Source organism: Mytilus californianus, unplaced genomic scaffold (assembly GCF_021869535.1).
Source record: "Mytilus californianus isolate M0D057914Y unplaced genomic scaffold, xbMytCali1.0.p SCAF_2, whole genome shotgun sequence".
NCBI lineage: Eukaryota > Metazoa > Mollusca > Bivalvia > Mytilida > Mytilidae > Mytilus > Mytilus californianus.
Window position 1 is genome coordinate 138,787,644 of NW_026262668.1, and position 25,860 is coordinate 138,813,503.

Consider the following 25,860-nt stretch of genomic DNA (forward strand, 5'->3'; position numbering starts at 1 on the left):
TGGCAGGTGTCATTTGACCTTGACCTCATTTTCATGGTTCAGTGGTTAAAGTTAAGTTTTTGTGTTTTGGTCTGTTTTTCTAATACTGTATGCATTAGGTCAACTATATTTGGTGTATGAAAATATTTTACTATGTACATGTCAGTCTGGCATGTTTTATTTGACCTTGACCTCATTTTTACGGTTCATTGCTCAATGTTAAGTTTTTGTTTTTATGCCCCCGCCGTAGCGGAGGGGGCATTAAGTTTTACCCTTGTCCGTCTGTACGTACGTACGTACGTCCCAAAATTGGTTTCCGTTCTCTAACTTTAGTTTGCCTCAACCAAATGTTATGAAACTTATACACAATGCTTATTACCACAAAACACAGATCAAGTTTGAATTTTGGTGGCGTCACTTTTACTGTTCTAGAGTTATGCCCCTTTACAAATGGAAAATTGCTGAATTTATCGTTTCCGTTCTCTAACTTTAGTTTGCCTCAACCAAATGTTATGAAACTTATACACAATGCTTATTACCACAAAACACAGATCAAGTTTGAATTTTGGTGGCGTCACTTTTACCGTTCTAGAGTTATGCCCCTTTACAAATGGAAAAAATGCTGAATTTTTCGTTTCCAATCTCTAACTAAAGTTTGCCTCAATCAAATGTTATGAAACTTATACACAATGCTTATTACCACAAAACACAGATCAAGTTTGAATTTTGGTGGTGTCACTTTAACCATTCTAGAGTTATGCCCCTTTAGAAATGGAAAAATTGCAAAATTTTTATTTTCTTCTAAATAGCAAGTAATTTTATTAAAATTGGAGTTATCTTCCTTTGTCCATGATTATAGTTGAATCAACTTCAATCAATGCTTTATACAATGCAATGTTTAATTTTGACTTCCACTGATAAAACACAGATCAAGTTGAATTTGGGTAGTGTCACTTTAATCATTATTGAGTTATGCCCTTTTATAAATCAAAAGATTGCAAAATTTTTAGTTTCCATTCTGTAACTTAAGTTTGCCCCAACCAAACATTATGAAACCTATACACAATATTCATTACCACAAAACTAAGATCTAGTACAAATTTTTTTTTTTTTTTTTGTCTGTTTTTCTAATACTATAAGCAATAGGTCAACTATATTTGGTGTATGGAATGATTGTAAGGTGTATATGTCTGTCTGGCAATTATCATCTGACCTTGACCTCATTTTCATGGTTCATTGGTCTATCTTTAAGTTTTCCTGGTTAAGTTTGTTTCTTATATACTATATGTAATAGGTCAACTATATTTAAAGCATGTAATGATTGTAAGGTGTACATTTCTGTCTGGCAGGGTTCATCTGACCTTGACCACATTTTCATGGTTCATCGGTCAATGTTAAGTTTTCCTGGTTATGTTTGTTTCTCAGATACTATGTGCAATAGGTCAACTATATTTAAAGCATTTTGGTGTATGTAATGATTGTAAGGTGTACATGCATGTATTTCCAGTTTGGTTTATCTGACCTTGACTTCATTTTCTTGGATCAAATTAAGTTTATGTGATAGTTGTATATTAAGGACTATCAACATAAAATCAATGGTCAGTAAAGAAGGCGAGACATTTCAGCAGTGCACTCTTGTTTCATAGTTAACATGGTTAAGTCTGTTTTTAGATAAGTTTAAAGGAAATTCAATGGTATTTGGTTTACAGTTGTTTCAGCATTGGCATATCTCCTTTCCACAGAGATTATTTGGCCCTAAACCTTCTGTCATGGTTCATTGACTGAATATTTTATTATTGAAATTTTTAATGTTGCAGACATTGTTAAGGTTGCATGATTTTTTTCCAGATGACTCAAAGAATTAATCGTAATTTGCATTATTATCATAATCAAAGTGAGTTTTTATGTGAATTCTTTATTTAATTTTAGAGATGGCTTGATCCTCTGAAGACTATAAAGAAACAGTGCAGAGGTAAGATTAGACAACCTTACATATTATTGGTTTAGTGTCAGGTCAGAAAGTTAGGATATTGGATGAAAGCACATCAGACCTTTATCCCATGATAAAACCGATGTATTAAAGTAACGGTGCTTACATTGCTATTCTTCATCGACAGTGTTGCTTTGATGTCTTTTAGGATGAACTTTAACACCTGCACCTGACAGCATGATTTGAGCAACTTATTGGACAGTGCTATTTTAAATATTATTTACACTGATTTAAAACAAATTAGATCTGAATATAATCGATCGCTTATAGCTTTTGTATGATAAGAATGAGCAAAACTATATTTTACAATAATGAACCATGTCTGGTAGTTCTTAGAGGAAATTGTCAGTTGACAACAGTATTTGATTACAAAGACAAGATAGTCCTTTAATGAATCTGTTGTAGAAATTGAAATGAATTTTCCTGATTTATTGACATAACAAATCCATATTTTCAAAATTTGTGCCATCAATACAGCCAAACTCACACTATATTTATTTATTTGAACTAACCAAAATTTGTGCCATCAATACATTCAAACTCACACTATTATTATTTATTTGAACTAACCAAAATTTGTGCCATCAATACATTCAAACTCACACTATTATTATTTATTTAAACTAACCAAAATTTGTGCCATCAATACAGCCAAATTCACACTATTATTATTTATCTAAACTAACCAAAATTTGTGTCATCAATACAGCCAAACTCACACTAATATTATTTATTTAAACTAACCAAAATTTGTGCCATCAATACAGCCAAACTCACACTATTATTATTTATCTAAACTAACCAAAATTTGTGCCATCAATACAGCCAAACTCACACTTTATTTATTTATTTGAACTAACCAAAATTTGTGCCATCAATACATTCAAACTCACACTATTATTATTTATTTAAACTAACCAAAACTTGTGTCATCAATACAGCCAAACTCACACTATTATTATTTATTTAAACTAACCAAAATTTGTGTCATCAATACAGCCAAACTCACACTATTATTATTTATTTAAACTAACCAAAATTTGTGTCATCAATACAGCCAAACTCACACTATTATTATTTATTTAAACTAACCAAAATTTGTGTCATCAATACAGCCAAACTCACACTATTATTATTTATTTAAAATAACCAAAATTTGGGTCATCAATACAGCCAAACTCACACTATTATTATTTATTTAAACTTACCAAAATTTGTGTCATCAATACAGCCAAACTCACACTATTATTTATTTAAACTAACCAAAATTTGTGTCATCAATACAGCCAAACTCACACTATTATTATTTATTTAAACTAACCAAAATTTGTGCCATCAATACAGCCAAACTCACACTATTATTATTTATCTAAACTAACCAAAATTTGTGCCTTCAATACAGCCAAACTCACACTATTATTATTTATTCAAACTAACCAAAATTTGTGCCTTCAATACAGCCAAACTCACAGTATAATTATTTATTTAAACTAACCAATATTTGTGCCATCAATACAGCCAAACTCACACTAATATTATTTATCTAAACTAAGCAAAATTTGTGTCTTCAATACAGCCAAACTCACACTATTATTATTTATTAACTAGCATACCAGTATAAGATGTCAGTAGAATCTGTTTCATGAAGTTTAAATGATTTTTTTTTTCAGGACCTCCCTTTGAATTTTTCTTTCGTGTGAAGTTTTATGTGTCAGACCCCAGCAAACTAGCTGAAGAATACACTAGGTAAGTGATAAATTATACTGGAATAAAGTACTTTAGTCAAACTAGAGACCTGAATTGAAATTGCCATTAATAATAGGCTTCTTGTCTAGCCTTGACAGAATCTCAGCGTAATGTTTCTGGGGTAGTCTACAGCGTCACCATTCCGTGTGTATGTCCCAAAATTGGTTTCAGCACACTTACTTTACTTTACCTCAACCATATGTTATGAAACTTATACACAATGCTTGTTACCTCCTAACACAGATCAAGTTGGAATTTGGGTGGCATCACTTTCACCGTTATCAAGTAATGTCCCTTTATAGATGGGAAAATTGCTGAATTTGCCATATATTTACAAGTAGGGGCATCTGTGTCCCATGCTCACATTCTTTTATTTATTTATTTTTTAATTTGAAGTGAATATTTCTTGGAAATAAAATATATTGAAATTTCCATCTATTCATAACTATTTCAACTGTATCAGACAAAGGTGGAGAAAGATAGTTTTTGAAGAGGGTGTTTTTGTAATAAATGTAACAAGATGTTTCTGTGATATATGTTAGAGCAATGTTGTTTCCTTTGATGTTCAGTATATTTCATACACTTAAAACAGATACTGTCAAACATTGCATATATTGTGTCTAGATATTGATTTTGAATTGAATGTCATTTGGAAAGAAACGTTCTACAGTTCCTTAATCAAAACTATATAAAAAATCTAACATAATTAGAATAAAATAATTGATTGCAGCATTCAAAAATTATTTTTTTTAGGTATCACTTTTTCTTGCAAGTAAAACGAGATATTTTGGAGGGGAGGTTGATGTGTCCACAGAATACAGCTATTTTATTAGCCAGTTATGCAGTGCAGTGTGAGTAGTTTTTATACGACCGCAAAAAAATTTTTGTGGTCGTATATTGGTATGACGTCGTCGTCGTCGTCCGGCGTCGTCCGAAGACACTTGGTTTTCGCACTCTAACTTTAGTTTAAGTGAATGGATCTTTATGAAATTTTACCACAAGGTTCAATACCACAAAAGGAAGGTTGGGATTGATTTTGGGGGTTATGGTAATAACAGTAAAGGAATTAGGGGCCAAAAAGGGGCCAAAAATAAGCATTTTTGTAACTTCCAGACATAACTTGTGTGTTAGTGTATGGATCTCTCTGACATTGTACCACAAGGTTCCATATCACTAAAGGAATGCTGGGATTGATTTTGGGGGTAATTGCCTCCAAATTTTAGGAATTAGGGGCCAAAAAACAAGCATTTTTCTAGTTTCATGACAATAACTTGTGTGTAAGTGTATGGATCTTTCTGAAATTGTACTACAAGGTTCCATATCACAAAGGGAAAGCTGGGTTTGAGTTTGGGGGTAATTGCCCTAAACATTTAGGAATTTGGGGCCAAAAAGGGGCCAAAAAACACATTTTTTTCTAGTTTCCAGACAATAACTTGTGTTCAAGTGTATGGATCTCTCTGAAATTGTACTGCAAGGTACCATACCACAAAGGGAAGGCTGGGATTGAGTTTGGGGGTGATGAATCATAATGGGGGTTCAAAAAATTTTGGGGGGGGATTTATTTTTTTTTCCTTTTTTTCTTTTTTTCCTTTTTTGTTTCTTTTAAAATTTTCCATTTTAAGTTGGTTATTTCTGATTTATATTTAAAATCAAATAATAATGATATGGTAGGAGATACACACCAAACAGGATGTGTAAATTATTATATAATAAGTATTGTGCAATAGCAAGAAATTTTCAATTGCACAGTATTGCACAATAGCAAGAAATCTTCAATTGCACAGTATTGCGCAATAGCAAGAAATCTTCAATTGCACAGTATTGCGCAATAGCAAGAAATATCCAATAGCACAATATTGCGCAATAGCAAGAAATTGTCAATTGTACAGTATTGCGCAATAGCAAGAAATATTTAATAGCACAGGATTGTGCAAAAGAAGATACTTCCTATAAATTGCTTATTTCTTGACCAATTTCAATGGGGTTTTATTCTTGATTTCATGGGGTTCTTTAATATGCTGAATCTAACCGTGTATTTAGTTTTTGGATTTTGGGCCCCGTTTTTAAATTGGTCCACATTGAGGTCCAAAGGGTCCAAAATTAAACTTTGTTTGATTTCATCAAAAATTGAATTATTGGGGTTCTTTGATATGCCGAATCTAACTGTGTATTTAGATTCTTAAATTTTGGTTCCGTTTTCAAATTGGTCTACATTAAGGTCCAAAGGGTCCAAAATTAAACTTAGTTTGATTTTAACAAAAATTGAATTCTTAGGGTTCTTTGATATGCTGAATCTAAACATGTATTTAGATTTTTGATTATGGGCCCAGTTTTCAAGTTGGTCCAAATCGGGGTCCAAAATTAAACTTTGTTTGATTTCAACAAAAATTGAATATATGGGGTTCTTTGATATGCTGAATCTAACCATGTATTTAGATTTTTGATTTTTGGGCCCCGTTATCAACTTTGTCCACATTGAGGTCAAAAGGGTCCAAAATTAAACTTTGTTTGATTTCATCAAAAATTGAATTATTGGGGTTCTTTGATATGCCGAATCTAACCGTGTATTTAGATTCTTAATTTTTGGTTCCGTTTTCAAATTGGTCTACATTAAGGTCCAAAGGGTCCAAAATTAAACTTAGTTTGATTTTAACAAAAATTGAATTCTTAGGGTTCTTTGATATGCTGAATCTAAACATGTATTTAGATTTTTGATTATGGGCCCAGTTTTCAAGTTGGTCCAAATCGGGGTCCAAAATTAAATTTTGTTTGATTTCAACAAAAATTGAATATATGGGGTTCTTTGATATGCTGAATCTAACCATGTATTTAGATTTTTGATTTTTGGGCCCCGTTATCAACTTTGTCCACATTGAGGTCAAAAGGGTCCAAAATTAAACTTTGTTTGATTTCATCAAAAATTGAATTCTTGGGGTTCTTTGATATGCTGAATATAACCATGTATTTAGATTTTGGATATTGGACCATAATAGGTGAATGTCCAATTTAAAATTTTTAAGTTCTTAGACCACATTCAATCTGTGTTAGAAACCTATGCTGTGTCAAATATTTAATCACAATCCAAATCCAAAGCTGTATCAAGCTTGAATGTTGTGTCCATACTTCCCCCAACTGTTCAGGGTTCGACCTCTGCGGTCGTATCAAGCTGCGCCCTGCGGAGCATTTTATTTGGAATATATAAACAGAAGATGTGGTATGATTGCCAATGAGACAACTCTCCACAAGAGACCAAATGACAAAGGAATTAACAACTATAGGTCACTGTATGGCCTTCAACAATGAGCAAAGTCCATACCACATAGTCAGCTATAAAAGGCCCCGAAACGACAAACGAGAAAACTAACGACCTAATTTATGTACAAAATAATGAACGAAAAACAAATATGTTACACAGCAACAAACAACAACCACTGAATAACAGGCTCCTGACTTGGGACAGGCACATACAGAATTTGGCGGGGTTAAACTTGTTTGAAGGTGCCAACCCTCCCCATAACCTGGGACAGTGGTGTAACAGTACAACATAAGAACAAACTATGAAAATCAGTTGAAAAAGGCTTAACTCATCAGATGGATACAAATAGCAATACATCTAACAAAAAAACAGAGTGGACGTGGATGGGTATTTATATATCCCCACAACAAAAAGACACTAAGTACAGATCTGAGAGTACTCGCAGTTACTGACAGCTAGTTCAAAGCCAATAGCAACTAATAAAAAAAATCATGCATCTAAGACTAAAATATCAATCAGTAAACATCCAACATCCAATGGATTTAGTGTAAAGACGTCATAAACAGTTGGAATCGCCTTGTTTTGTGTGTGAACAATAAATACTGACTGAATGTGACTGAACAGATCCGAATGGACTGCACATAAAATAGGCAAACTCATGAAATGAATTAATGTACATGTAGGGTATTTTCAGTGATAGTAACCCAACACCACAAGACAACAGATAAAAGATATTTAATGATTTGTGGGGGATTCATAGTACATGCATGTTATAGTGTCCTTATGTATATTATATGTTTAAATGGGATACTTAAAAGAATGATATGTTATATTTTATAAGTAACATTGGTAGAATCTTCTATGGTGATGAAGGGTATCTGTATCCCATGATTGATTTATTTATTGATGGCAGTCTAAAGTGGCATCATAGTCACAATATGTCTCACCAAGAACAAATTTTGTCAATAAAAAACTATTAAATATGAGGCAAAAGACCAATCAGATAGATAAATGTATTGTTTAAAACAATAATTCTATTCACACATACAAGAGAACAGCATTGTAAAATAAAACTTTACAAATATAAAACAGACATTCCATTTTATTGGCATCAGGATGACCCTATATTATTTCCATAAATATTTTTCTTTTTAAATGTAAAAAGTTGGTCAAGCTTCTCCTGTTTTGGAGGTTGATATTTTAAGCTGGTGTCAAATATATGACTTTTAATGTCTGTTTGTAATTTTAGCTGAGCTCGGTGATTTTAACCCAGATGAACATCGGGACAATTACTTAGCTGATTACAGATTTATACCTAATCAAACACCAGAATTTGAAAAACAAGTTTCAGATCTACATAAGCAACACAGGTAACTTTAAATACAGCATAGGCTCATTTAAAGTAGTTATTTTACCAGTAGTCATGGAAACTGTACAAACTAAATCTGACATTCAAACCAAATGTACATGCTACTGATTGTTGAAGGCAGCACGGTGACCTGGTGGATAGTTGTCTCATGGGCAATCATACCACACCTCCTTATTTATCACATTATAGGAGAACTTTTATGTAGAATGCAGTTGAGTGTAGCATCAGTTCTCTCACAGTGTCTAGAGAACATTACTATAAAGATACAGGAAAAAAGAAAAACATTTATATTGAACGACATACATCATACTTTACGTACATCATGTGATCACAGTGTTTATATTGAACGACATACATCATTCTTTACGTACATCATGTGATCACAGTGTCTAGAGAACATTACTATAAAGATACAGGAAAAAAGAAAAACATTTATATTGAACGACATACATCATACTTTACAAACATCATGTGATAAAATTGAGAATGGAAATGGGGAATATGTCAAAGAGACAAAAACCCTACCAAAGAGCAGACAACAGCCGAAGGCCACCAATGGGTCTTCAACGCAGCGAGAAAATCCAGCACCCGGAGGTGGTCCTAAGGTGGCCCCTAAATAAAATTGTGTATTGGTTCAGTGAAAATGGACGTCACACTAAACTCCAAAACATATAAATGAACTAAAATTAAAAAACATACAAGACTAACAAAGGCCAGAGGGTCCTGACTTGGGACACTTGGGATAACCTTTTAATATACAACTCCATATTGGTATTATTTAAGGCGAAGTGTACGTAATTAACTACTCCACAGAATTTTTTTTAATTTCACATGTGGATTCTGCTTTTAAAAATACATCAGACAATAAAATAAAAAAAAGGGGTAACCGTTTTCGTTTTTCAGATACAAGCTGTTGAAATTAACAGCATGATACGCCAAAAATACAAAGGATATATAGGGAAAATCATAAAAATCGGCAGATATTTTTACTTTATCAAGATTTTCTAATTCGTTGGTCCACAGAATTTAAAAAAAAATCGATATGCGATTCAAAAATGAACGACGAACCCATTGGTGCAAAGAAAGTCCTTAGCAACCGTGCTAGTTTTCAAGCTATATCCTGTGGAAGTTTGATTTTTAGCGGAAAGAATAAAAAACATTCGGCGACGTTATTGATGTCTACTGTAACGTCATCACAATTTCTACTAGATATAACTCTATAACGCTATTATACCGTACAGTGTCGAAACAAAATCGTGAGTGTGTATAAAATTGAGAATGGAAATGGGGAATATGTCAAAGAGACAACAACCCGACTGAAGAGCAGACAACAACCCGACCAAAGAGCAGACAACAACCCGACCAAAGAGCAGACAATAGCCGAAGGCCACCAATGGGTCTTCAACGTAGTGAAAAAATCCCGCACCCGGAGGTGGTCCTCAGCTGGCCCCTAAATAAAATTGTGTACTAGTTCAGTGAAAATGGACGTCACACTAAACTCCAAAACATATAAATGAACTAAAATTAAAAAAATATACAAGACTAACAAAGGCCAGAGGCTCCTGACTTGCCGGACAGGCGCAAAAATGCGGCGGGGTTAAACATGTTTTGTGAGATCTCAACCCTCCCCCTATACCTCTAGCCAATGTAGAATAAAGAAACACATAGCAATACGCATAGTAAAACTCAGTTTAAAAGAAGCCCGAGTCCGATGTCAGAATAGGTAACAAAAGAAACTAAACAAAAAGACAATGATACATAAATTAACAAAGGACTACTAGCAGTTATTGACATGCCAGCTCCAGACCTCAATTAAACTGATTGAAAGATTATGTCTTCATCATATGAAAATCAAGTACAATCCCTCCCGTTAGGGGTTTAGTATCATACAATCATAAAATATATGAGAAGAACATAACCCGTATCATGCCAACAACTGGTTTTAGAATAATAGTGTTTATTTCCGATGCAAAGACCCTATGAGTGAATCAATATTAATACCAAAATATGCAACCCTTAATCACCTGACAACAGTATCGTAACTATATCCTTTCCGAATAAGTCTGTTTAAAGTTTTGGTTAGCTTTTGAGGTGAATGCCGACATTTTTGTGCTTTGTAAAGAATATTACCAAAAAATATTGGATGTGAAATACCTGAACGTATATGATGTCTACATGTTGATTTATATTTACGAATTATTTATAACCCATTTTCCTAAGTATTGCAAATGCTCAAGCGTAATCAATTGATAAGGAAATAAACTGAGTATTTTTTAAGGATGATTCTGCTGCCAAAAAAAAAAAGCAAATTGGCAAATAAATATACTGCAAGTGAAAGAAAGTTACTGTAAAGACTTTAACTCCATCTTTTCTTAATTAGACAGGGTTCCACATTTTTTTGAAATGCTTGTATTTATAGCTGACTATGGGCTTTGATCATTGTTGAAGGCCGTACGGTGACCTATAGTTGTTAATTTCCGTGTCATTTGGACTCTTGTGGAGAGTTGTCTCATTGGCAATCATACCACATCTTCTTATTTTTATATTGTATTGTTCTAATAATTATGAATCAAATATCAAGTTTGAAATTGTCCCGGTTAACACAGCGTTGACAGAATGATTCTATACGTATTTTAATAATCGGTTATAATATTGGGATCGCGAATACACGTCTTTTTTAAAATCTTATTTCTGCATGTTTGTATTTTAAAAAAGTGTATATAATTTGCTGCATCTTTTCATCCTCACCATTTCCGGCGCTATTCGAGGTATTGCGCACAAAACCCATTTTATTTGTCAGGTTCACACACGTGCACGTGACACAACTCTGCAATTTTATTTAAAAAATTTCCTGTCTCGATCGCTTTCCCTCTTCTTTAACTACACGACAAAGCATAATATAATGTTTGCTGGAGATTTTAAGTAAAAAAGGAAATAATTTCTTGTACCATTATTTGTTGAATATCCACATGCACGACTCCCAAAAAATAAGAAAACTGCATCTGCATATTATCTTGAGAATTTTTATGGCTGTAATAAGGTCAAAAGAAGAACCCGCATATGAATTTTAGCAAAGTAAAACAGATCGGAGTTTTTGATATAACTTGTCCCTGTATATAATGCAAATGAATTGCAGTTTTGTTAATATAATATGAAAATAAGGAGATGTGGTATGATTGCAAATGAGACAACTATCTGCCACAGTTTAAGGTAGATCGGGTGTCTTTTTCTGAGCGTCCGTTCTGATCATGTTGCAAAAATACTTTTTTCTTTTAAAAATATTTTACCAAGTATCATTTAATATACAACAAAATACCTAAAACTTGAAATTTAAAGATTGAACTATCAAAAAATTAAGTGTCGTAAAGTATATTTAAAATTTTTGGGGATTTTTTCAAGAAAATAAGGCCCGTGACCCCCTATTTTTATTTGATATTTCGGATTTATTAATGAAAAGCAATTTTCTCATCGAATTTTAGCCAATTCTATCGTTTAATGTTTCCGCAATAAGGAAAACTTAAGTTTCCCCTATATTAACAATATAAAATAACCCAAATTTCGTTAATTTCAATGTGTTATTACGAAAAAACAAGGTCCGTGATCCCCAGTTTTTATATTGAAATTTGAAATTACATTGACCCAGAAGTCTTTTACAGAAGTTTAAGAAAAATTTATCGTCCAACATTTAGACAGCTACCTTAAATGATGTGGATGTAAGCAATTATTATAGGCAACCATACGGCCTTCAACAATGAGAAAAATCCATATCGTATAGTCGGTTATAACTTGAAAAGCCCCGACATTGTAGACCTTATTTTCTTCACCCCTACCCCTTCTTCCCCTACCTTATACTACTGCTGAATGATACACAAAAGCACAACAAAAGAAAATATATTTCGCTATCCCTTCGAAATTGGAATGATAAAAAAAAAATAACACGTTCTATTTTTATCATACATGTGTAGTTTCAGTTTCAACCATGGTTCTAAATTTAGATTTTACTTTCCCCAAAAATTGCGGACGGAATAGAAGACACCTATTTATTTTCTTCACCTTGAAAACTGAGATTTGGATGACATATATTTTACTTATTCTGAGATAAATGTAATAGTGCTCAATTCTTAGTTTCTGAGTGTGTAATGTTTTGTGGACGGAATCTGATGGTTTTTTTTTTTTTGCTGTTGGCTTTTTCTTCGCCTTCGGCTTATAAATGTTCATTATGTTGTACTAGTTGTCGATTACCCCTTAGTATCTTTTATACTTTTTACATAAATAATAAAATATAAAACATCATGAAATTTTCAATTGCATAAAAACGGACATGCCAACGTCTTTCTTGTTCAACACACAAATTCACATGCAATATAATTATTCGTTACCTACAATTTTACGCTACACTGTGAATTTCATTCAAAACTATGGTTTTTCAAAAAATATTGTGGGGTCAATTCTGGTTTGATTTTAATGAATTTGATACGAATAGAAGCAGAATTGTCACTGGTTTATTTGTGTATTTGGTTATAATTTTGTTGTTTATGCGTGTTTACCTTCTGTTGAAAAAAACACGAGTCGTATTGTGTACCTGCTCCTGCGTGTCTAAAACAAAAACAGTGGTAATAAAGTTAGACTAACTCACAATAGGATACTCAGATTTCTGAATGGAGTCATTCTAATAATTTCTTTGAAGTTTTGAGATAGCACATGAATACTTGTTTGGATTCATGATAGACCGCACGAAGTCATTTTTATACGCCCGTTTACGGGACGTATTATGGTATACCGTTGTCCGTCTGTCCGTCCGTCCGTCCGTCCGTCTGTCCGTCCGTCTGTCCGTCGTCAACATGTCGGACATTAACTCAAAAATGCTTTTACCAATTTGCATAAAACTTTGGTGAATTGTTTATATCTATTGACGTGAGCTCCCTTTCGTTTGTTATAAAATTTAGATTTTACGTTTCCGAGTTATGGGGTTTTATTCATTAAAAAAAGGGGGATTTTCCAGTTTTCGGACAATAAGTCAAGAATGCTTTCACCAACTTGCAAGAAATTGTGGTGAATTGTTTATATCTATTGACATGAGCTCCCTTTCCATTTTTATAAATTTTAAATTTAACGTTTCTGAGTTACAAGGTTTATTCATAAAAAAAAGGGGGATTTTCCAGTTTTCGGACAAAAACTCCAAAATTCTTTCAGCAATTCGTATGAAACTTTGGTGAATTGTTTGTATGTATTGATGTAAGCTCCCTTTAGAATTTTATAAATTTTACATTTTACATTTCTGAGTTATTGGGTTTTATTCATTAAAAAAAGGGGTGATTTTCCAGTTTTCGGACAATAACTCAAAAATGCTGTCACCAATTCTCATGAAACTTTGGTGAATTGTTTATATCTATTGATGTAAGCTCCCTTTTTATTTCCATAAATTTCTAATATGACATTGAGAATTAATTGAACTTTATTTGTTTATAGTCTGACAACAGATTTACTAAGTATTGGGGACTATTGCACAACAGCAAGAAATCTTTAATTGAATATAAATTCAATTCATATATAAACCAATTTCAAGTTCTTTGACTACATTTATTCAGAAACCTATAATATGTCAAATATTTAATTACAATCCAAATTCAGACCTGAATCAAGCTTGAATATTGTGTCCATTTTTGCCCCAACTGTTCAGGGTTGGACCTCTGTGGGCGTATCTAGCTGCGCTCAGCGAAGCAGTTTATTATTCTTTCATGTGCCCATTTTTCCTTTCTTGGAGTAGGTGAGATAACCCGCGTAACTAACGACGCACGTTTTTTATCCTAAATTCCGCTAGAGGCGTGCAATTACGTACACTTCGCCTTAAGTAGGATTTTCCATATGATTATGGATTTTGAATAAAACAGCATATTCACTTGTGGAAGTATATTCACTGGGCTAAAGGTCACATGCTTTCACATGTAATGTTATGATCAAATGTTTGATGTACCTGAAGAAAAAGGATATTCACTGCCCGAAACGTCACATGCTTTTACATGTAACTTTATGGTCAAATGTTTGATGTACAATTGGTTTAGGAAAATAATTGTCATTCAATACTTTGTATCTAGGAATATGGAATAAAACAATTACTATCCTTTGTTTCTGTAAATATGTGGTTTAATTGAATTTTGAACGGCCTCAGTGAATATCAGTTTTTCAAAAGTCAATAAAACCACATATTTACCTCATCAAAAGACAGTAATTGTTGTTTTTGGTGGACAGGAGAAAACTTTTATAACAGAAAAAAGAATTATTGACTTGACCCGAAGTATTGGGCTGTAAATCTGTTAGTTTTATCTTATACTTAATCTATCCATTGTTTACTACTGAAATACAACTAATAGAATATATTCAATTCAGATTCCAACATGTCCAATTCATGTCTGTATTATTTGCTGGCTGTGTCATTGGTTTTTTTTGGATATTTTTTAGAGGTCAAAATCCTGCCGATGCTGAATATAATTACTTAGATAAAGCCAAACGATTAGAGATGTATGGTGTGGATTTACATAATGCTCGGGTAAGGAAGAGATAACTCCTGATTTAAGGATTATTTTTATTAGGATGGACATCATTTAGATGAAATTTCATTTCTGCAATCACTCTAGTAAAAGTTGGTTGTCTTAATTTTAGATAAAGGCGTTGTTTAAAAAAAATATCGTTACAGTGTAAAAAAAGTTAATCTTCCCTTTCTGAGTTGGAGAATTTTATATTTCATCAAAGTAGATTTTTAAATGTTTTTGCATTTTATCAAGGAAAGCTGGATTTTTTTTGTCAATTTTTACATCTTATTAGATTGAAGGTTTCACTAATTATGGTGCCTAATTTCTCCAAAAAATATGTCCTCATTAAACTGGACTTGAAATAATCATTTGAATGATGTATATATTTGTACAGGAGGTAACTTAAGCTTAAAGTGGTTTAATGCTTCTCTGCTACTGCCGGTTTCAATTAGATTAATCAGAAATCTTTTAATCTTACTCCTTATAAGTTTGATTGTGAAGATTTATCTCCCTTTTTAAAATTTTCTTGTGCCATACAAAATGCATCTGTATGGTTTGATATCTTCTCTTGTTAGAAGTCTGATAAATTACATTTTAATATTGAATGATGAAATGTAAATTAATTATATTTAAATCTGAATTTCATTTTTTTTTATATGAAGGGGAGATAACTTAAAATATGATACAGAATTTGAGCAGTAAAAAAAATCATTAAATATAAAGCTAAATTAAAAAACATGTTCTATTACTAAATTTTAGCTCTGAAAAAAGTAATGGCAGTTAGCATAACAAAAAATTTTGAAATTACTTTTTCCTTCAAGGGAGATAATTCTTCTTGTTTTTTCAGTCAATGATGATTGGTGATGTAGAAACGGGACAATTCAATGTTGTTAGTATAATTTTCTTCTTTTTTCTGTGTTTATTTACTAACACTGTACTAACTCTTTAAGATGAGCATTACAATATTACCAGAAAGATCACTGAAAAGACTTCCAAGGTTTAAAGTTAAGGTATTTCATGATCAGGGTTTATGGTTTTAAGATATTTCATAATCAGGGTTTAAGGTTTTACTTTATCTCAAATACATTTTTTACGTATTTTAGGTAATAGTTATGTGATTTTCACTGTTTTTCAATTGTTGTATTTCCCTTTTATTTGATTTAGTGTGACATTAACAATTTAAGGTCACAATGAATTGAAAATGTTGATTTTGGTATATAATCGTATTTCCCACCAATATGAACTTGGCACCATTTACCTTTAAAAAAACATAATTCTGGTTTTAAAGTTTATGATAAATGATAATTCAATTTTTTTAATCGTCACCAATTGATGTACAAAAGGGCATTTCAACGAGTTTTATCTCAATTGTGCATGCAATGTTTTCTTCTAGTCTGACTTGAAGGAACAATTGTTTTGCATGAAACGTCACACATCATTAATTGCAATGTGGAGATGTTGCTTTATTGGCTTAAAATTTTCAGGGGTTCAAACAGGATAATTATTTGATTATAACTGTAACAATATCTGCAAGTTAGTTTAAGGAGATAAGTAACATTATATGTTCACTAGCAAATGGTTTCAATAAGAAAAAAAAAAAAACAAAAAAACTTATGAAGTGAAAAAAAAAAGAATTGTAAAAGATTATAGACAGAATGATGTTTATTCCTTTATTTGTTTTCTCTTCTGTTTTTCTACCCTTCTATTCTGTTGTACCATGTAGCTGTGTATAAACAGATTTATTGTTTTCTGTTTCTTGTATCAATAAATATTAAATCAGGGTAATATCTGTTTCATCAAAACACTTTAACCTATAGTGAACACGTGACTTTTACTTCAGTCTGAGTTTGAACCAGATTATATTGCTTCTCTTTATACTTTAATGGTGATGGTTTTATCAAATAGAAAAGGCATATTTTTGAAGTCTTTTCTGATTTATATATATATATATATATAAACTTAGCAAAAGCATGAAGGAAGAAATGTCCTTGCTTTGATTGGTTCATTGTATACATACTTTCTTTCGTCATATCTTCAATCCTTCAAAAACAACAGATAGTTTTCCTCTTAAATAATTTTGAGTTATTTTCCTTGGCTACCATGTTGAAGGCATGCATGTTAATTTTCTTATTTGACTAGCAAAATTTAAATATATTGTACAATCAAGTTTTATAAGAGATCCTTACTAGATCGTAGTGATGAATTCTCAAGGTTTAATCAATTAAAATTGTTCAGAAAACAAACTTTCTCTCAAGTCTAGCAGAGTTGAATTGGTTAATTTTGGAAATAGCTCAACTGAAAATTTATAAAGAAATATGTGCACGTTGATCTCAAATCTGTGGAAAAAGGGTAAATAGCTCAACTGAAATTACAGCATTAATTGAAAACTATCAAAATGAATTGTTCAAGTTTGTTTACCTTGAGAAAGTTTAATTTAGAGGTAAAACAGGGAATGTTCAAAATAATGGATGGCAGTCATAAGTTTGTTATGGAATTTTAACATGAGTAACAATATTTGATATAGAATAAGGAGATGTGGTAAGATTGCCAATGAGGCAACTACCCCCTCCCCCCATTAAGACCAAAGGGTGTTATCAAAATGTAAAATCTTATAAAATAGCAACATGTCAAAAAGTGTATGTTTGGTAAGGTCTCGATATGGCCCAAATTTCTAGTTTTAATTTTCAAATTAGGATTTAATTGCCATTTTCACAAAGTATCATAGCTTTTACGATGACTAGATAGAAAATAGGTAATTTTGTTTATTTTCACATTGTGTTGTTAGAACAAATGAATTATGAATATTTAGTTTGTCAAACCCTGCACTTTTATGTTTCCTAGGCCTAATTGTGTATGAAATCCAGAAGATTTTGTCAATTTTCACAAAAATCTCTATTCTCAACTGAATTGAATGTAACTGACAAAGCTTAGTAAGAAAGAATCGACAAAAATCATCCCTCTTCACTTTCTCACACATACATCAGCTTAAAACACTTTTTATCTTAAAAAAATAAAATAATGGACTCAATATTTGGGGCCAAAAAAGGCCCCAACAGAACCTATTCCTTAAAAGCACACTTATGGATACCATAAATCAGTTTAATTCTGATAAGGCAAGAGCCATGAAGTAAGAAAAATTAGAGATAATATTAGCATGGACATCATAATATATAATGTGTATATAATAAATTAATATATAAAAAGGTTTGTTTATCTAACATACCAATGTAGTTGGATTATTATTTTACTCAAAGTTAGCTTATTTAAAATGGAATATTTAATGTATATGGTTTAATTGAAACTTGGTGAATTGGTAAAATTTATAGAACTCAAACCAAAGATTATAACCAGATGAAACAATACTTTCATGTACAGAGTAAAGAAATATGGTTATCTATGGGTAACATTTATTTCTGTCGACCCTCTTTAGCATTTTCTTATATTTCCTTTATACTTCCAGTGGTGTTTTAAAGTTTTTTTTAAAGCCAAAGTGGTTTTTTTTAAATTTTTGTCATTGTTGCTTTTTTTTTGTGCAAAGCTTGACTGTGTTGAAAACTGAGAATAAAAATGTTTGTGTATAGGCTACAATAAAGTAACATATTTAACATTGGTAATCATTGATAAAAATTGTAGGAAAAATATCTCTCTGTTGATGATAATTGAAAAGATAATTCTATTTCTGTATATTACAGGATCAGAGCAGTGTTGATATACAGCTAGGTGTCACCTCTGTCGGATTGGTTGTTTTTCAGAACAATGTTAAAATCAACACATTCCCATGGTAAGTACAGCTAGGTGTCACCTCTGTTTGATTGGTTGATCATATAGTTAGGTTCCAACTCTCCACCAGAGACCAATGACATAGAAGTTAGCAACTATAGGTCACTGTATGACCTTCAGTAATGAGCAAAACCCATACTGTATAGTGAGCTATAAAGGCCCATGAAATGACAAATGTAAAACATTTTGAACAAGAAAACTAACAGCCTGAATTATGAACAAAACAATGAAAGAAAAACAAATATGATATACAGCAAAAAAGCGACAACCACTGAATTACAGGCTACTGACTTGGGAAAGGCACATACAGAATGTGGAGGGGTTAAACATGTTTGCTTGTGCAAAACCCTCCCCGAACCTGGGACAGTGGTATAATAGCAAAATATAAGAACAAACAATGTCATGAGTTGAAACAAGCTGAACTCATCAGATCGATACAAAGCACAAAAACAGCTAACAAAAACACAAAAACAAAGTACAGAAGATCAGTTTAAAGGTTGGTACCATAAACTTAAGCAAGAACAAACATCTGTTATTAAGGCCCCGCCTAGTGGCGGGTCGCCCTATAGTTATCAGTCTGTCTGTCCGTCCGTCGGTCCGTCCGTCCGTCCGTCCGTCCGTCCCTTACAAATTGTGTCCGCTCTATATCTAGAGAACCGTTATAATTTCATACTTTATACTTGACATGTATATTAACCAACACAAGAGGATGTGTCATAATGTTTGTACAACTTCCTAGGTCATAGTTCAAGGTCAAAAACTTTGGTTTCAGTTGACAACTGTTATTTACAGCGGGGCCCACAGAGATGGCTCCCATCTCTATGATGTCTAGTTAATATTTGAGTACATGAGAATAATCAGTGAAAAGGGCAATATGAATATTTAATCCAATGATTAAGTCTAGTGCATGATTTTGGGATTTTATGCATGTATGCCTTGAATTTTATTATCATGAGAATAATCAGTGAAAAGGGCAATATGAATATTTAATCCAATGATTAAGTCTAGTGCATGATTTTGGGATTTTATGCATGTATGCCTTGAATTTTATTATTCAACATAATGAAAATTTTTAGTTGATGTGAAAAGAGGGAATAAATAAATCTGCAAAGTAAGGACAATAGAAAATAAATTTTGACAAGATATTAAAATCACAACTCACAAAAGTAGAATGTCAACTATTGTAAAGAAGGAAAGACAACTCTGTTGGTTTATATCTCTTTTTGCATGAATTTTATATTTGTAGTTCTATTACACAATCGTCACCATTAATTATTTATGTTTTACACAATAGAGAAAGAGAAGCAAATTAAGAATAGTAAGAAATGTTCTCTTTAGTTTTGAAGGTAGTATTTTTCACAAAAACAGAAAAAAAAAATGTGTACAAGTAAAATGTAATTCATATCATAATTATTTTTTCCTTGTTTTAGCATGTTTTTCTAATTTTATACTTCATTTTATTAATTTTAGAATGATATTTTTTTCAGGGCAAAGATAGTTAAAATTTCATTTAAAAGAAAACAGTTTTTCATTCAGCTACGAAGAGAAGTTGTAAGTAATAAAGGAAGAGTGTTGTGAAGTGGTATAATCTTTTAATGCAATTCAACAACACTTTCTGTAATTTAAAATTGATAAAATCAAATTAGAAGATTTGAGACATAAATTTTGAAACAACATAAAAACTCCACCCTTTTCTAGTTGTTTTAATTATTATAAATTACACAATGATCTCTTGTAAATAAAACTGAGAGCTTCATACTTGGTACTATAGTGACTATAGTCCTTTGCTGAATTCAGCTTACACAGTCACAATATAGCAATCTTGTTTCATTTTATTTCTTTAATTCTTATGAGATTTTAAGTGTCAATGTATTTTTGTACTGCAATACAATCCACATTCTTTAATCTATGTTATTTAGCACTAATCAATTTGTGAATAATACATAATTTTATTGTTAACATATAGAGAAATATTAAAAAGATGACTTTCTTTTTTATTTCAGAATGATTCAGTGGAAAATTTAATAGGTTTCAATATGAACAGTTATAGGTCATGTAAAAATTTATGGAAGTCATGTGTAGAACATCATACATTTTTTCGTTTGTATGTTCCCAATCCTCCCTCCAAGAAAGTATTTTCGTTAGGATCAAAATTTCGATATAGGTAAGTAGATTTGCCTCCCTTTGATGTGCTGTGGATTTTTGTTTATTTACTAATATTAACAGCAAAAGTTGGACCTGGTAACCAAGCTCTCAACACAGTGATCAACTGTCTAATTTAACTTTCTTGTAAGAATTTTCCACTATTTTTTGGTACTTGTGCAGGATACATGTAGTGACATGTAAAGGAAAACATAGAAAAAAGAAACACACAAAAAAGAAAAAAAAAAAACGGAAATTAAAAAAAAAACCAAAAACTACCAATAATAATAAATAATTACAAAAGAACTAAAATAAAATCAAGATGTAAATTATAAGATATGTTGATTATTAAATGAGGAAAGAGTTCAGTAAAATATTCAAAAAACAACATATATATATATAATGGTGACACAATTGTTATTATAGTAGACATTCTATGCATGGTTGACAATAGTATATACTGGTTCAAGGCGTGACTAATAAAAGTAGTAATTATGCAAATATTTGGTAAATTTCTAGCAAGAAAATGCAAAAGTATGTTAAACTATACTGGTCCACATTGAAAGAGGGGGGAACATAGAAAACAAAGGATTGCATGGTACATTTTATAATTGCATAATAAATGATTTTTGGATTGCCTCTGGTTGCTATGGTAAATGTCATCTGTGCTCTGATCCTAATTGTGTTGTCTTTGGAGATATTATAAGAATATTTATCTTTTAAATGATTAGATAAATTCCATTTGACATCTATATTCTGCTAATATCTATTTTACTCTATCTGTAGTTTGTAGTTTTTAGACAACAATCATCTATTCTTGCTAGGAATTTAGCTTAATCTGCAAGTTTGTTCAAGTCAAAAAAACCTTATTCTTTTAATTTTGATTTGATTTTATGAGACCTTTAATAAAAAATCTTCTATTATTAGGAGTAAGTTAGTCTTGTGCTGTATATTTAAAAATTTCACTCTATATAAACATATATACTAGTAAACTTTATTCAGATTTGTAATGCTCTAATTAAAAAGTTGGGTGTGCATCTGATAAATTCAATATGTAGAATGTTTTTGATTGTAATGCTCTGTAATGAATGAATAAGGTTTTTCTGATACTGTAAAAGAATGGACAATAATATAAATTAAAGTGTGGCCTCTGTTCTCCCAGTGTGATCAATATATCTGTACAAATCACACTACTTCCACTTACTAAATAATGACTTTTGTCTTTTGACTTGTATGTCAATCACCAAAGATTTGTAGTAAATATGGTTTTCTTCATCAATGAAATATATATAAATGTAGAAAGAGTGTTCTAAAACACCACCACACAACACAAAAATTACTTCATTAGAAGAAATTAAAATGATTTAAGAATAAATTTGTTCAAAGATTCAGTCTTTATTTGGGGACAGGGTAAAAGGATAAAAAAACCTAGAAAAGAGGGAGACAGAGGACTCAGTCATTGTCCATTCTATTTAAACTGGTACCCACATTACTAAAACAAATGTGTATGCTTGGACCAGGCATCTGTCAGGATATTCTGATAAGGGAGATAATCTAATTTACAGTGGTAGAACCGAATACCAGACCTTGGAAGAGAATAAACGTCGAGCAAAACTTGATAGAACTTTCAGCAGGTGAGAACATTTCTCCCTCGTGCCTTTCCGTGTAGTGTAGCTATGTTGCATGCTGGTCTATAGTATAGATATTTATGTCTTTTCTTCGGTCAAGTTAAAGAAAAATAATACGGGGTCAGTCATAAATTGGTTTGGTAAATATTTCTTCTAGAACAACTATAGATTTAATAAATGTTTTTGAATAAAACCAATTTTAATATTACAGTTGAAAGTATTTGAGATTCTAGAAGATATTATTTATGACTAGAAGAAAAAAAGTAATGAGTAGATTATAGAAAAAAATATTTAATTTTCTTTTATAATAACATTTTGAGTTTGGTCCTAAATGCTTTAAATGTTGAGGCTTAGAACTATGTTTTCATTGCATGCATCAGCATTTCAGGATATTTTAATTTTATTTGCCATGTACTGTTATACAGCTTTTCCTTCTTTTTGTCATTCCATCTTAAAACTTGTACAATTGGAAATACATTTTGAGAAATGATTTTTTGTAAATAGTATATTTGATTTATATCTGATTATAAAGATAGATGCCTGGTTATTTTGATTTGCTACTTTTGTTTTCTTTAACTAACAAATACTTTAACATACAGTAGTTCTTTTACTAACTAGAAACCTAAGTCACTTATACTAACTAATAACTTTCTTCAATTATATGCTCCTGATCAAAGGAAGAAGATTTATTCTGAGTTTAATTATGATTATCAAGACAAAGTGGTTGTTTACAGGGGAAATTTGACCAATTATATGCTTGTGCTTTTTGTAGGAATATTGAAATGTTTGTCTACAATCCTGTAGATTCTGAAACATAGATATTGAATGCTTTCCAAAAAAATAATCCTTATAAACATTTTACTTCTCCTGGCTTATTACTCATATATTACTTTACAACTTGGCTTATATTTGTAAGTATCCTTAGAGGTAAACTATTGACCACTTGAAGTGATAATCAAGTCTTCATAATGACTACTTAGATTCATAAGTACATAAAAAACCATATGCATATTAATTTATTTTCTTGCAAATGGGAAATTCTACTTTACACTAAGAGCTTTATGGAAAAAATAATGTGAAAACTGGCTGACGGGTAAAGTTCAGGTGAAGTCACCTGAGCTGTATATCACATAAGTGTAATATTTTTAGTTATCTATCAATTTATAATAAAATATATGGCTTGTATTGTAAATTCATAATGTGAAATTATGGTACTTCTACCTTTTAAAGAATTTTGCCTGAAAGATCAGCTTTAAATTTAGACCAGTTTAGGAAGATAGGTTTAAAAAACAATATTAAAATCTTTGTCTTTTAATGAATTCAACAATATCACTTAAATATAGAAATCTTCACAAATTTGCATCATTTGGCAAAAAAAGATTAATTTCAAAGATTGTACAACCCTGTAGTAATATCTTCAAACTCAAACAGTCATAAAAAATACAGACTGGGAATTCATCAATGATGCAGCAATCTGACAGTAAACAACAACCAGAAAGCCATATAGACACCTTTCCTTAGATTTGTTTGATATTGTACAAATGGTACATAGGTAAGAAAGAAAATACAAAATAATGTATTAATAATTTTTAATTGAAAGTGTAATTCTTAAACTGGATAAAACTGATTACAATTGATTTATAAGACTTCAACCACAACCTCTTGTGCTTTCAGTTTGACATCTCATACAAATTAACAATTTAATATAAAAAAGGTACCAATTAGATGAATATGTATTTACAGGTCATCATCAAGTAAAGGTTTTGCTCGGCGGACGGTTGGGGGACATACACGTAACACCATTATGGAAGAAAGAAACTTTATTGATGGATATAGAAATATACCAAAATCTCAAACATTTTCTGGAACAAACAATAGTGCGATGACTGTCAATCATTCGATCAAACGTTACGATGGTGTTAATAATCAAACCAGAGCAACGTTACCACATGATTATAAAGTTGGATCATCATCAAGGGCATCTATCCACTCAGAGAAATCAGACGAGTAAGTCCATCATTTTATCTGCCATTAAACAACAACTATTTGATAAATGTGTCCGTTTATATCCCTTCTGACAGACCCCCATTCTTTCCCAATCAAATTTCTTTGACTCTAATAAGAGCATATAAAATTGTTTTTTCTCCACCCCTCCACTATATACTACAGAATGTCTTAACACTACGTATACATAGGTTGTGGATGTCTAGATAAGATTTACCATTGATTAGGGATTTCCCCCCCCCCCCCTCCACTATATACTACAGAATGTCTTAACACTACGTATACATAGGTTGTAGATGTCTAGATGAGATTTACCATTGATTAGGGATTTTTCTCCCCGCCCCCTCCACTATATACTACAGAATGTCACAACATAGGTTGTGGATGTCTAGATGAGATTTACCATTGATTTGGGATGTAAAAGGGATTTTTACAGGACTCTTTGAAATGGGACTGTATTCAAAAATACTTTGGCAGTTCAATTAATGTGAATTTAAAGAAATTAGGTCTAAAAATGATTGATGTTAAGTAGATCTACACTAATTACAGAATTAAATCTGAAGGCAAACAACTATCTTCATCTTACCAGTATATGTTATACACATGTTATACAGGTAATTTAAGGTTATTATACAAATATAGTCATGTTCTTTTATTCCTGTATCTGTAAACTTTATCTTTAAATTGTGTTCAAGCTACACCATTTGGATTGAAGAGTTTTGTGGTGTTTGATAGTTGATATATTTATTACAGAGTTATCTTTCTTGATATGATTTATATATTTGGTGCTTCATGAAATGAGGCACACATGGGAGATATGAATACAAGTTTTATTGCAATTATTTTGCTGTTTTAAATTTTATCAACAAAAAATGTAAAGAGTAAAAAGAGATAAGAAAATAAGTATGAAGAATGACATTAAGATATTTACAAAGGTCCTACTTCAGATGAGTTATTTTATCCTTTTACCTGTTTAATTTGGAGTATTTATTTTTATCTGGAGAATTTAATGGACATTTTAATCTTGGCTAATGTGATTAAAAGTTTTGTTGTTTCAGCGATTTTGACAACACATTGTTGAATATATATGTTTCGTTTGTCGGTAATGAATTTGAAGTGATTATTTGTAATATTGCCTGCCAACAAGGTCGGGTCATTGGAAACAAACACTTACAATTTATAAATATTTTGATTAGAAACATTTTAATTAAACGTCACATTGATCTTACACATGTTGATAACAGAGTATACCCAACAGTATCAGAACAAATAAAACACTTTTAAAAAAACAACTATAAAAATGGTGTAGTGCCTATTCCTAGTTGACAGATGATTGGTATTTAAACTTTTTATTATATTCCCACAACAAACTGTAATCATGTTGAGTTGTACCTTGTAAGCAATTTCCAGATCTGAAAATGGAGGCCACTCCCTGT

The 25,860-nt window shown here is 31.4% G+C and overlaps 1 protein-coding gene across 6 annotated transcripts in view; it reads left to right on the forward strand.

Annotated features, from left to right (window-relative positions):
- Nucleotides 1-25,860, forward strand: part of LOC127731224 (tyrosine-protein phosphatase non-receptor type 4-like) — a 132,196-nt gene that overhangs the window by 43,197 nt on the left and 63,139 nt on the right. For 4 of the 6 annotated variants that reach the window (XM_052240196.1, XM_052240191.1, XM_052240194.1 and 1 more), the window contains exons 4-14: nt 1,909-1,951; nt 3,640-3,715; nt 4,469-4,566; nt 8,221-8,341; nt 14,800-14,887; nt 15,718-15,759; nt 18,563-18,651; nt 20,138-20,201; nt 20,654-20,814; nt 22,358-22,426; nt 24,164-24,427. In XM_052240196.1, coding sequence (XP_052096156.1) covers nt 1,909-1,951; nt 3,640-3,715; nt 4,469-4,566; nt 8,221-8,341; nt 14,800-14,887; nt 15,718-15,759; nt 18,563-18,651; nt 20,138-20,201; nt 20,654-20,814; nt 22,358-22,426; nt 24,164-24,427 — 1,115 coding nt within the window. The remainder of the gene's footprint in view (nt 1-1,908; nt 1,952-3,639; nt 3,716-4,468; nt 4,567-8,220; nt 8,342-14,799; nt 14,888-15,717; nt 15,760-18,562; nt 18,652-20,137; nt 20,202-20,653; nt 20,815-22,357; nt 22,427-24,163; nt 24,428-25,860) is intronic. The other 2 variants (XM_052240192.1, XM_052240195.1) reach the window with 2 other exon arrangements.